Genomic DNA, 12,438 nt, shown 5'->3' with positions numbered 1-12,438 from the left:
CTTTGGTCAGTGTTGCTCAAGCAGTAGTTCGCCATAATCAGAAGTCTCTGGACACTGATGGTAACCACTTTGAGCACCTCTTGTAATTGCAGAAGTCAAACGAGACTTGTATTCATCTTTTGTTACTGGTGTATATTGAGTATTATAGTTTTAATACAGTTTTCCTCTCTTAAAATGTGTGTAAATTTTTTGGGCACCCTCTGTACATAGGTTGGTGTGTTTGTATAAAAGACAGTATTTGATTATCTTACATTCTCATTAATTTAATTATAACTTAGAAGTTTAGGAATATAAGTTCTCATTCAGTCTAATATTCATTCTAAAACTACCACAGAGAGAAAACAGTCAAAAATCAAGGTAAGACAAGAAGTAGCTATTGTAGGTGAAGACTTGTTCATGATAGGAAAGTGCTGAGCCAGGCCTGGAACATATCAGTGATTGAATTTAAAAAGTAGGAAATAGACTTTAGCAAAGTTACTCTTTTTGTCTTTCCCTTAGCGACTCATGTAAATGATGTTTTCTTGAATTGATTAAAGAGTTGTTAGACACCATTTTGAATGAATTCCAAAGTTAAACACTCATTTCTTCATTGTTCTAAAATCTTTTAGAAATTAATAAATGTTACCCTTGGGTTCCATATCTAGAATAATTTCAGTCATTGTATTTTTCTAGATCTAGAATATCCATTTGATTTTTTAAGAGTCAAGTCTAGTGATTTGATTAAAAAGCAAAATAAACTATTTGCTTTTGCCACTGTATTGTCAGTTCTAGTACTCTTCTGAAATTTTCTCTTCTAGCCATTTAAGTCCTTGAACATTTTAATAATAGTTACTTTAAAGTTCTCCAATAGACGAATCTCCTGTGAGTCTATTTCTGCTGTTTTTACTCCCAGTTCTTTTGTTAAATCTTGATCTCTTGTCTGCCTGGTTATTTTGTATTGTATATTGGGCATTATAGATGAAAACTTGTGGGAATAATTAGACATATTGGATTTCCTCTTCCAGAGAGCATTTACGTGTGTTGCCAGCAGGCAATCACAGCTGAAGATGACTCTGCCGGGCTTTCATCCCTGTGAAGCCTGGTCTATTTCAGGCTCATCGCTCCTTCTAGGGAGTAAGTAGCCCTTTCAGGTCCCACTTGAAAGCCTCAGCCTTCCCTCTTCTTGGCAGGCCCCAGTTTGCTCGCCAGCTCTCAGTCTGCTGAAAGCTCTGCTCCGCTTTCCTGGCCTCCAAGTTGAAGCTTTCTGCCAGCTTTTCTAGCCATTATCATCAGGAAGGTTTGCCCGAAATGAGCTAGTCTGTGCTTGCCAGCAGGAGAACTCTTTCAGCCTTTCTTAATGTTTATTTTTTGCTTATTTAAAAAATGGACAGGGCCGGCCGAGTGGCTCAGTTGGTTAAGAGCTCGCTCAAGAGATTGAGCTCTGAGCAACAGCGGTTCGACTCCCGGCCCGAGCTGAGCAGCCGCTGAGCTGCCATCAGGTGGCAGGATGGCTCAGCTAAAAAAAAAAGAAAGAAAAAATGGACATACCCACATATATATTAGAACAGTATAAGTGCTTATAATTTATGAACACAGATACATACAGTGGGTATATGCGTGATCGATTTCTTTGCTCATTAGGGGTATGCTCTCAAAGTCTAGAGACTTGCACTCTATTTCCCCTTCTTTAACCGTGATGTTGGTTCAGCAAATACCTGTGATCTACTTAGTAGAAATTATTCTGTGTGTACAATGGTACATGTGCAGTTTTTTATGATAATCATATATAACAGGTTATATGGATTATCTATACTGATGTGTAAGCCCAAAGAAATGAGTTTACATATAAGGAGTACAGCCAAGAAATAGTCTTATTGGTGGGTTTTATTTTTTTTGCCTCAACCTATTTTCTAGACTGTGTATATTCAAAAATATCTCAAGATGCTAGAAATTGTCTGTATTGCTGTCTCCTTAAAGCTAGAAATTTGGTGTTTGCAAAATATACATCTGAAAATAGTTGATTTTTTAAAATTAATTATTTAATTTAAAAAGATGATTATAGTGGTTAAGAACCACTGGAAGTCAGGTTCTTTGAGTTTGAATTCTGACTTTGCCCCGTACTTGCTATGTGACCTTGGTCTATTTATTTAATCTTTCTGTTGCTAATTCCTTCTCTGTAACATGGATATAATTACAAAACAACTTTGTAGGCCCTGTGAGAGGATTTAGTTTTATATGTATCTGCACACACACGGACAAACAGACACACGGACAGACACACGGACAGACAGTCACACACGGACAGACAGACACACACACAGATACACACACAGACAGACACACATACAGATACACACACGGACAGACACACACACACAGATGCACACACACATACACGAAATGCTGCAGGACATTTAGTAAGTATTTAATAATTGTTGATTGTTGTTAATAACTAGCAGTTTTTCAGACAATGCTAACTATTTTGTTAGGCCTCTTAATGTAAGTTTCTAATGAACTATTTGCTCTTGCCCTGTCTTAGCAAGAATTATTGTTTTAAAGCAAAATATATAGTTTTATGTGTATGTTTAATGATTAAAATGTAGATAGATTGCTTTATATCACCAGTTGTGTAGCAAAATGCTCAAAGCTTAAACATTAGTAAGATAGTTTTCAGGAAGCTGTATAGCTATGAAACAGTAAACATAACTTTTGTTTAAAAGGCATGATTATGGTCTGAACCAAAAAGTATTTTCAGGTTATTAGATCCTGCTGGTTGTGGCTTCAGTGTATGGTTGCAATATGTTTTACGGCAAAGAAGCATTTAAAACTAAATAAACACAACTTAGGTGTGAAACTGAGGAAGGGCTCAGAACCAGCGGTTCTCAACCTTCCTAATGCCGTGACCCCTTAATACAGTTCCTCATATTGTGGTGACCCCCAACCATAAAATTATTTTTGTTGCTACTCTATAACTGTAATTTTGCTACTGTTATGAATTGTAATGTAAATATCTTTTTGTTTTCCGATGGTCTTAGGTGACCCCTGTGAAAGGGTCGTTCGACCCCCAAAGGGGTCGCGACCCACAAGTTGAGAACTGCTGCCTGTGATTTCTTCTCTGTTTGTGGTATTAACTCTGGGAAACTAGCTGACGAAAATGCTTGTGTTGCTAACTCATAGTTTCATGTGCTATGATTTGCCCATCCTTTATCTTCAACTGGTATAGAAGTCAGTTTTGGGGAACATTTTGAATCATGAATTCAGTCACCCTGGTAGGCAAAATTTCTAATCAATGGTTATTAAATGAAAACAAAACTCAGAAATTATTTCTAAAAATACTTGTTTCTGGATGTCCAAAGAAGCCCTTGAACTCAAACTGTTTTAGAGGTTTGCTCCTATTTTGTTCCTTAAAATAAAACTTGTACATGTCTATGTATAAGAGACAGGGAAATGACTCTGTTTTTGCACTGCACGGATATACCCACAATGAAGCTTTTCACCTGTCATTTGCACGTGTGATAGATTTTGAACTCGAGGGCTCTTTATATGTGTCAGCTATCTTGAACTGAGCCCCATTATGAAAAGGAGGACTGAGGGAAATGAAACAAATGATGCTTCCTTTCACTCAGCTCATCTGCCCCAAGGTGGTTTTGGGCTTATGAGTCACATAGTTTCAGTTACTTTTTTCATATTTTAAGATTGCCATCTCTGCATAAGTAAAAATTCATGTTCGTTATTTTTTTCCCTTAGATTCGTTACCTTCACATTTGACTTTTAAGTCCTTGTAGTTTTGTAATAATATACTTGGTCACATTTCTGTCCCCCTCATCTTATGGCATAACTTTTCTATGACCTTTCTTTCCTCTATATTAAGAACGAATTCCTTATTATAAAATTATGTTTTTGATTCTTATTAAAGAAATATTAAAACAATCTGATTTACTTTTATACTGTACTATTATATAGAAATTAAAGTAGTTAGAAAGATTAGTATAAGGCTGTATTAATACTTATAATTTCTATTCAATATTTATGAAGTGCCAAGGAATATTTTGAATATGGAGAAACACCAAAAAATGGCCTGCCATGCTCCTGGGGTTTACATCCTGAAAACAGAATATAAACAAGTACTTAAAACTAATTGTAAAAGCATGTAGTATTTATTTCCTTCAGTCCATATTTACCATGTTTAATTATAGCAACGTTAATGTCTGTAGCCAGGAAATGCTTACAGCATAACTTGTAGAGTAAAACTTTGGATTGCAAGTAACTTGGTTTGCAAGTGTTCTGCAAGATGAGCAAACATCTTTATGGCTTATGGTGAATCACTCCATTCTGGCTTCTTTGTTGCTAATACAGTAATACCTTTGTTTGCGAGCATAATTCGTTCCGGAAACAAACTAAATCGTATTGCAAGACATCGCTCGTTTACCGTGTTAAAATGTATTAGAAATGTTTGCTCGTCTTGCAGAACACTCGCAAACCACATTACTCGCAATCCAAGGTTGTACTGTAATTGCAAACTTCTCTGGCCCTCAGATTGTGGTCCTCAGGTCGAGATACTATGAGTTCCGAGAAACTGCCTTGTAACATTGCTGTGGTCACTGTGGGATATAAAATCAACCTAAGGGATCTTGACCAGCATTTTTTAAAAAATATGAAATAGTGTTAAATAGAATGGAGAGTAATGTCTCAGAGTGCTTCGTGTGTGTTAGGTTTCAAGATACCTATTTTGTGTGTATAGGATGTTAATGAAAAATTAATTTATTGTGGGTCGTAAAATTTTGGAGCATCATTCCTCTGAGGCATACTTTGATTGCTGCTGTACTGAATATTACATATTCACAAATATGGTACATATGTCTAAACCAAGTATTAATCACAGAAAACTAATTATCAACGAGACATAAGTGGTATTGGAATATTCCTAGTGAGTAAAATGGTGAAACATATCGCTTTACTTTTTCCCATCATAAACACAGTATCAATAAATATAAACCCACTTACATATGGGTGGGTGACTTTCTTCCTCAATTCTGAATTGACTATGAGGAGCCAGTTTTGAATTTGGTGTTAATAGAATGCCTTAGTGGTTTGGTAACTGTCTTTCTCTAAATTTTGGGTTGACTAGAAATCATCAGATTTAAACTTGGGGTCATATCTTAATTCTTCAGAATCTTGGCTTCTTTCAAAAGTAAAAATGTAGTATTTAGGCCTAATTTGTTGTGGATTACCAAAAAGTGGCACTCATAATCTCCTTAAAGTATTTAAATAAAATGATTGAGTGTAAAATTAAAAATATTACATATTTAACTATTCCTATAATCTTTAAATTTTAGTGACACCTGATGTTCAACCTCATCAGATATCCATGAAGATGTATCAAAAGAAGTCAAATTGTACCTGAGATTAAGATTATAATTTTGACAAAAATGCAGATTTTTTTTTCTTGGTTAGTCTGTTACTCTATCATTGGTTTATTGAAAGCTTCTTTGAAGCTTTGTGGTTTTTCAAGTTTTGTAGAAGCTTCACTTGAATACATTTGCTTGAAATTCTTCAGGCGTACAGTCAACATGTCCAATAACTTTTATACAATGGACATATTTGGAATGCTATTTTGCCACAAGAGCCTGGAAACTTGAGCAGCACTCACTGTCATGCTTTTAAAGGCAAAATATGCCAGAGTTGGTGCTGTGCAGTCAGGGCAGTGTATCGCTGGCTCTTTTATTGGTTGTAGACATAGGGACTCTTACAGAACAGACGTACAGTTTAGAAACAGCAAATAACCTTAAATGCCATTCAAATGTACTTCCAACCTGCAGGTCCCATACAATGAATGTTAGCACATATTTTTAAATATTGTGTGCCATCAGCTGGGTCTCTTTCTCCCTGAGATTTCCCCTTTCCTGAGTGCTTTCTCATAGTGAGATGCAAACTTATCGGAACATCAACCTTTTGACTATTTCATATTTTTCATACTATTTCATATATTTTTTTTAATGCTGATCAAAATGCTGGTGGTGTAGCATTGAGGGAGAGGAAAGAGGAGAAAAAAGAGATAAAAATAACATATAATCAGTTCTCAAAGCAGTAGGACTCGACTGATTAGAAATCTCATTAAAAAGTTATCACATTACTTGAATTAAAATATTCCAATTGAAATGTGTTAGGAATGCAGACCGAAGCCAAATATTGTGTAATAGGTGCCTTTACCTCGCAGAGTAGGGGCATGCAATGGATGGGAACCCCATGTGTTAGACCTCTTTCTTTTCAGGAAGGAATGGTAGAAAATTGGTTCACTTCCTCCTTCGTGTATCTAATAAGTACAAGGCCCAGGGCTAAACACTGTGAAGAATAAAAATTATCTATGACTGGGTTATAGGCATTCAAATGGCTTAAATCTAGTAGGACACATGCAAAAATACACAGTGTAGGGCAGTGTTTGGGAAGGACTCCATGTGGTGGTACAGACTGCTGTAGAGGACTATATTATTATTTTATTATTATTAGTTTCAGGTGTACAAAACAATGTCATAGTTAGACATTTACACTCCTTGCAAAGTGATAACCCCCCACAGGATTGCCACGGGGACACAAAGGACAGTTTTGGGAATGTAATCAATAATGTTGTAAAGATTTTGTAGGGTATCAAATGGGCACTTGTCTTATTAGGGAGGACTATATTATTGTATGGGTCTTTTGGAATAGAGAAGTCAGGGTAGGCAAATTGGAGTGACTTGAGCCAGGGCTTGAAGAATTGGTAGGTGTCTTATAAGAAATATTATAGGACATTGACACCTTAGACCATAAGAGTTAGTGCTAAAAAGTAGTTTACAAAGTTACCTTCTGAAAATTAATAATGTCATCGCAAAATAATAGGAGACAAAATGTCTTGAACGCCTACTTTTCTGGTAATAGCCACTCAAAGAGCTTATTATTATATCTTTAAAACAAAAAGTTCTCAACAAAAGGTAGTCTAATATAGGAAATGGTGTATTGTGTGGATCCAGCACTTTCCAGAGAAAGAGAGAAATTCCAGGAACTTGAACTTCTTGGTCATTAAAGAAGTGTCCTCTGCTGTAGGGTGGAGATTCTTCATTGGGGTATACCTCAGCTGGAGCGAAAAATTCTTTCAGTTACTTTCTTGCCATTGTCTACAGACTATAATGATTAAGAGTATGGCCTCAGGATCATAACTCATCCAAGTTGCCATTTCTAAACTTGCTAGCTGAATGACTCTTGACAAGGTATGCTACTTGGTGTCTTCGGTAGTATGACGGGACTAAAATTACCTGTCTGCTAAGGCAATCGAGAGAATTGAATAAAAGTATTGGTCTGAAGAGTTTTACTCAGGGCCTGGTACGTGACACTCAACAAGGCTGCGAATGTGATCTGTAATTTTATACTCACCAAGGAGCCTTAATCACTAATATCTAGCTATCTGAACCATCTGAGCAGGTGGGCAAAGCAGATGCTGAAGCATTCCAGGAACTAGAGGAGATATCCCCGTCATCAATTAATACTTCCCAGCATTCTCAAATGACGCTGGCTAACATCAGTCCATCGAGAACCTAATCGTTCCTGGGGGATTTGGAAAAGCGCCGTTTCTGTACCTGCAGAAAGGCTACAGACCTGCAGAGTAAACCTAGCGGCGGTTAATGCTGACCTGGGAGACTTCTTGGGACTAATAACAGACAGCTTTCATTGAGCATTTACCGTAGGCCAAGCATTCTGCTAAGTGCTTTACCGGCCGTGTTGTCTAAGCCTCAAAAATGACTTTTCAAGGTAGGTATTAAAAGTTCTTCCCTTTTACAAATGTGAAAATTGAAGCTTGGAGATGCTAGGTCACTTCCGGAGGTCACACGCAGTTCATTGAATGGCCAGAATTTGAGCCTGGGTCGGCCTCTGCTCTCAGCCATCATGCTGTGCTGAACAAGACGTGAATCAGGAAGACCTAGTTTCAGATCCAGCTCCACTCTTTCCAGGAAAATGATCTTAAACCAGTTGTTTTTGCATCTCTGAGCCTCAGATTCTTCATCTAAAACACAGAATGAACATGTCCCATGTAGGCTTGTTTGGAAGATTAGAAATAAGGTGTGTGAAGTGCCTGGCACAGTATTTAACACATGATAGAGACCCAGCAAGAGATGGTAGCTATTGTTTGGGGCTGTCGAGACTGCTTTCTACTTCCCACCATCCCCCTTGGCATGTGACCTCTGTGTCTCTTTCAAGTAAAAGTAAAACCTTTATACATTCAACTGCAAATACATGTCAGAATGCGACTTAACTATTTAAATTAGAAAACAGCCGAGACTGTTACCAGTTTTAAGGGCCGACGTTTGTCCTACATAGCCACATAAATTTCTTTTCAATGTTTTTATTGTAATAAAACGTGTATAACACAAAATATTCCATTTCAACCACTTTTAAGTGTACAATTCAGTGACATTAATTACATTCACACTATCGTGCAGCCATCACCACTATCTATCTGTTCCCAAATCTCTCCTATCACCCTAAACAAAATTTCTGAAACCATTAAGCAGTAACTCCCTTTTCCCCCCCGCCCTCAGCCCCTGGCACCCTCCAATCCACTCTCTATGAATTTGCCTGTTCTTGGTATTTTAGGTAGATGGACTCAGGCCTCATTTTTCTTTTGTGTCTTGGCTTATTTCACTTTAGCATAATGTTTTCAAGACGCATTCATGTTGTGGCACGTATCTAAACCATTTATTTTTATGGTTGAATAATATTATTAACAATATGTATGATTATACCACGTTTTGTTTTTCTGTTCATTCATTAATGGACTTTTGGTTGTTTCCACTGTTTCAGCCACATAACACTTTAAAAATCATTTGAGTTTGAATTCTCTCATGACAGTGATCTTGAAGACACTCCATTAAAATAATAACTATTCTTATATTTAAAAGTATACTCTGTTTAGAATTTCTTTGAGGTCTACAGTAAGTTATTCTAGTCAGATTAAATCATTTTACTTTTATATATTACATACCTATCAGTGGAGATAAGCAGTATATATTTTAAGGAAAATGGTACCAGCCAGATTTAGATATTTTTATATTTGCTAAGCAGTACTTTAATGTCTGAATCAAATAAAATATTCCAGTTGCAAAATATGTTGCAAAATATAATGTGCTTTTCGAGGGGATAAAACATGACTGATAAAGGACTTAAAATCCACTTTGGATCTTTAAAATGTTAGCATGATCCTTGGAACAGATTTAAATTTCCCAGGTCTAAATCATGGCCCTCTTTTTTTTTTTTTTTAATCGTATAAAAGGAATTTGCTAACAATTCTAAGGTACTTTTCCAGGGTTTATTCTCAGGAAGTAAAAGATGTCATGAGAATATAGTGTAAATATATGCTACCTGAATTTCCCTCACATGCCTTTTTCCTATTTATTTTAAAAGTATATTTAAATGTTTTCATTTGCAAATACACTACTGTTTGGCCAGGCAAAGACTTAATACAACTAACTTTTACTTGTCTGGTTAAATGTCCAGGGATAAGATGACTGATTGATTTTAGCAGATAACCTTGTTTAACCAGTAATTTCTTTCATTAAGGCTGCGATCCCAACATGATGCACATTAGAACCAGTAGACAGCTGAAAAATACCTGTCATTACCTGGGCTCAGATCCTCAGATTCTGATATAATAGGTGTAGGTCAGAATTTGACAAGCTCCACAGCTAATGAACATGCAGCTATTGTAGTCAGGTGCAAACCAGTGAAGTCAAAAGAGAACTAGGTGAGGTGAGACGGGGTGGGGTTGTGAGTGGGGACCAGGGAGCTTCAGTCATTTCTCTTCCTTCCCTAGTTACAGTCAAACAACCCAAGAGAAGCAGAAAATACAAGATCACTGAGGGGTGACCAGTTAGCTCAGTTGGTTAGAACATGCTGATAACACCAAGGTTTCTGGTTCAATCCCCGCATGGGCCACTGTGAGCTGCGCCCTCCCTAACAGAGTCAACTATGCCATTGTAGCATGAACGCAATATGTGACCAATGACCATGGCTGTTCCCCAATAAAGTTAAAAACAAAAAACAAAAAACAGTAACAATCCAGAATTTAGAAAATGAAGTAGCTTTTCTCTTTTTGTCATTGTAGACATGGAAGGACTTGAATGAAACTTAAATGGTTCAACAAAAGATGCTCTAATGGATGACAGTGAAACTCCTACATATAATCCGCAGATCCAACCACAAGATGGGTGTCATCCTGGTGACAGCGTGGAAAGTATAGTAACATGCTTGCCCTCCACATCAGACGAAAACGAAAATCAGCTTGACGGGGATGGGCCTGAGCGTCTGACCAGCAGTGACCGTGCCATGGGCAAGCCCCAAGTGTCCGAGCAGGACAGTCTCAACAATAATGAAAGCTGCACACCGAGCTGCGAGGCGGCCACAGATGAGAACGTGGGCAACACTCCTTGTGCAGACCCCAGAGATGGACAGGACCTCCTGGGAAAGGACAGAAGAATACCTGGGAAAAGGAGTTGTAGAAGCAAAAGAGGTATCGCTAAGAAGATGCTACAAGGTATTTTTTAAAAATTACTATTTCTACTGTTCCTCAAAAATAAATCATCTTCCCACCCCACACTGTTTATTCTATCCCACATCTTGCTTTTCTTAATATGTTCCGGAGCTGGTTCTACACTCGCACATACAGGTTCCACTATGTGGAATGCCACCTATGTCATATGTCTCCACAATGTTCCACCATACGGATGTACCATCATTGATTTGTCCACTTCTTTATGGTTCATCCCAGTGTTTTGCTATAATAAATGCTAAAATTGACGTTCTTTGTACATGTTTTCACACTAGGTGTTTTAAATGTATGTATAGCCCTGTCTTTATAAATTAGAACATTTTCTACCATTATCAGCCTGAAAATTTTCCTTCTGTCATCACTGTCGCTTTGCTCTCTAACCTATGAGCTTCTGTGCTACTATTATACAATCTTACTCAACCTGTTTATAGAAGCTTTCCATCTCACTCAGTAGGTGAATACTGTACATTAACGTATGTTAATATACATCTTACACGGGTGTGAATGGGACATCTAGCTTTAATAATCTATAATCACTTTGGTTACAAAGTAATTTAGGGTATTTGTTATTGGGTGTGTGGTTTGGCAGTTAAAGTTGGGCGCTGTGGGCTTTTGGCCTGAATCATAGGACAGCCTGGTTATTTTTTATCAGAAGCGTGGGATTGGAGAGTTCTGGCACAGCCCAGACTGGACTCTGGTTAGCACCACTTCACCCCGCTGCACAGAAGGCTCTAGCGGATGAGGTGCAGTGCCTCCTCTTCTCTGCTCTCTTCCGCTTCTTTGTCTGATTACAAATATTGTCAGTCTACCCATATCCTGTTTTTTATTTGTATTTTTTATTTGGAGTAAAAGATGAAACTTTCCAGTTTCTACAAATCAGTCATTCTTGATTCTGTAAGGTAATTGGGTAACTTTTAAATGTAACTCATAATTTGACTTTCCAGTTGGCTGATCCCGTTGTCTTTGCTTTCCCCTAGTGGACTTAAAGCAAATTAAAATATTTTTGACAAGAGATATGAAAACATTTTCTTAGAAGACCTAGGGATAAGCAGATGACATATGCAGTATTATTAGTATATAAATTGATTTGTTCCGTATAATTCAAGGGCAGTTTGACTGTGTCTCTCTAATCTGATCTTGTGGCATTTTTAAGAACTGAGACCTAGTTGCATGTGTATAAAGGTCAGTCATAGCTTCAGAATTACAGCTCCTTTTACTTTTTCTTTCCATGACCTTATTGCAGTTTCCATTGGTGTGACTATATAATTTAAAGCTGTTTAGTACTTATTATCCAGTGAGCAGATACATGTAGAATTACTATTCCCTAATTCAATTGAAACCTGATTTATAAAACTTAGGGATAGCCTTTATACAGATTATCTTTTAAATTTATTTTGTATCTTATATAAAATGGGTTTAAGAGTATAAGAAAACTGAATTAAGAGTGTAAAACCTAAGTTCAAATCTTACTTCTGGTTCTAGCTTACTTCCTGTGACATAATGATTCTGTACTTCAGTTTCCTCATCTGTATAATGATGATGTTCATCTACACATACCTATCAAATTCCTTTCTGAGAGTGAGTTTCTTAGATTTCTGAACAGAAATGGTGTAGCCGAAACTCGATTAATTAAAACTTGGTGATTCACCTCTAGTGTATCTCTAGAGTTTTTACATGTCAGGAGTACATTTTTATTTGTACTTTACGTTTTGTTAAATTAAAAGATGGTAAATTTGGGTGGGCAAAAGAATTTTAAACTGGGGCCGGCCGAGTGGTGCATTGGTTAAAAGCTGGCTTGGGACGCCAGAGGGCCCTGGTTCGGATCCCACATATGAGGGCCAGTGACACTGCCCTCTACAGCTAAGATGGTGAACAACAGCTCA

General features: G+C 37.2%; 1 protein-coding gene across 3 annotated transcripts in view; it reads left to right on the top strand.

Annotated features, from left to right (window-relative positions):
• CNST (consortin, connexin sorting protein) overlaps window positions 1-12,438 on the top strand; it is an 84,337-nt gene that overhangs the window by 18,904 nt on the left and 52,995 nt on the right. The window contains exons 1-2 of one of the 3 annotated variants that reach the window (XM_019659045.1): window positions 7,474-7,761; window positions 10,112-10,540. In XM_019659045.1, the coding sequence (XP_019514590.1) occupies window positions 10,162-10,540 (379 nt within the window). In that variant the 5' untranslated portion in view covers window positions 7,474-7,761; window positions 10,112-10,161. Of the gene's footprint in view, window positions 1-7,473; window positions 7,762-10,111; window positions 10,541-12,438 lie in introns of those variants that run through there. The other 2 variants (XM_019659047.1, XM_019659044.1) reach the window with 2 other exon arrangements.

This window comes from Hipposideros armiger, unplaced genomic scaffold (assembly GCF_001890085.2).
Source record: "Hipposideros armiger isolate ML-2016 unplaced genomic scaffold, ASM189008v1 scaffold_293, whole genome shotgun sequence".
Taxonomy (NCBI): Eukaryota; Metazoa; Chordata; class Mammalia; order Chiroptera; family Hipposideridae; genus Hipposideros; species Hipposideros armiger.
Note: the sequence above shows the minus strand (reverse complement) of the source record. Positions and strands in the feature narration are given on the sequence as shown.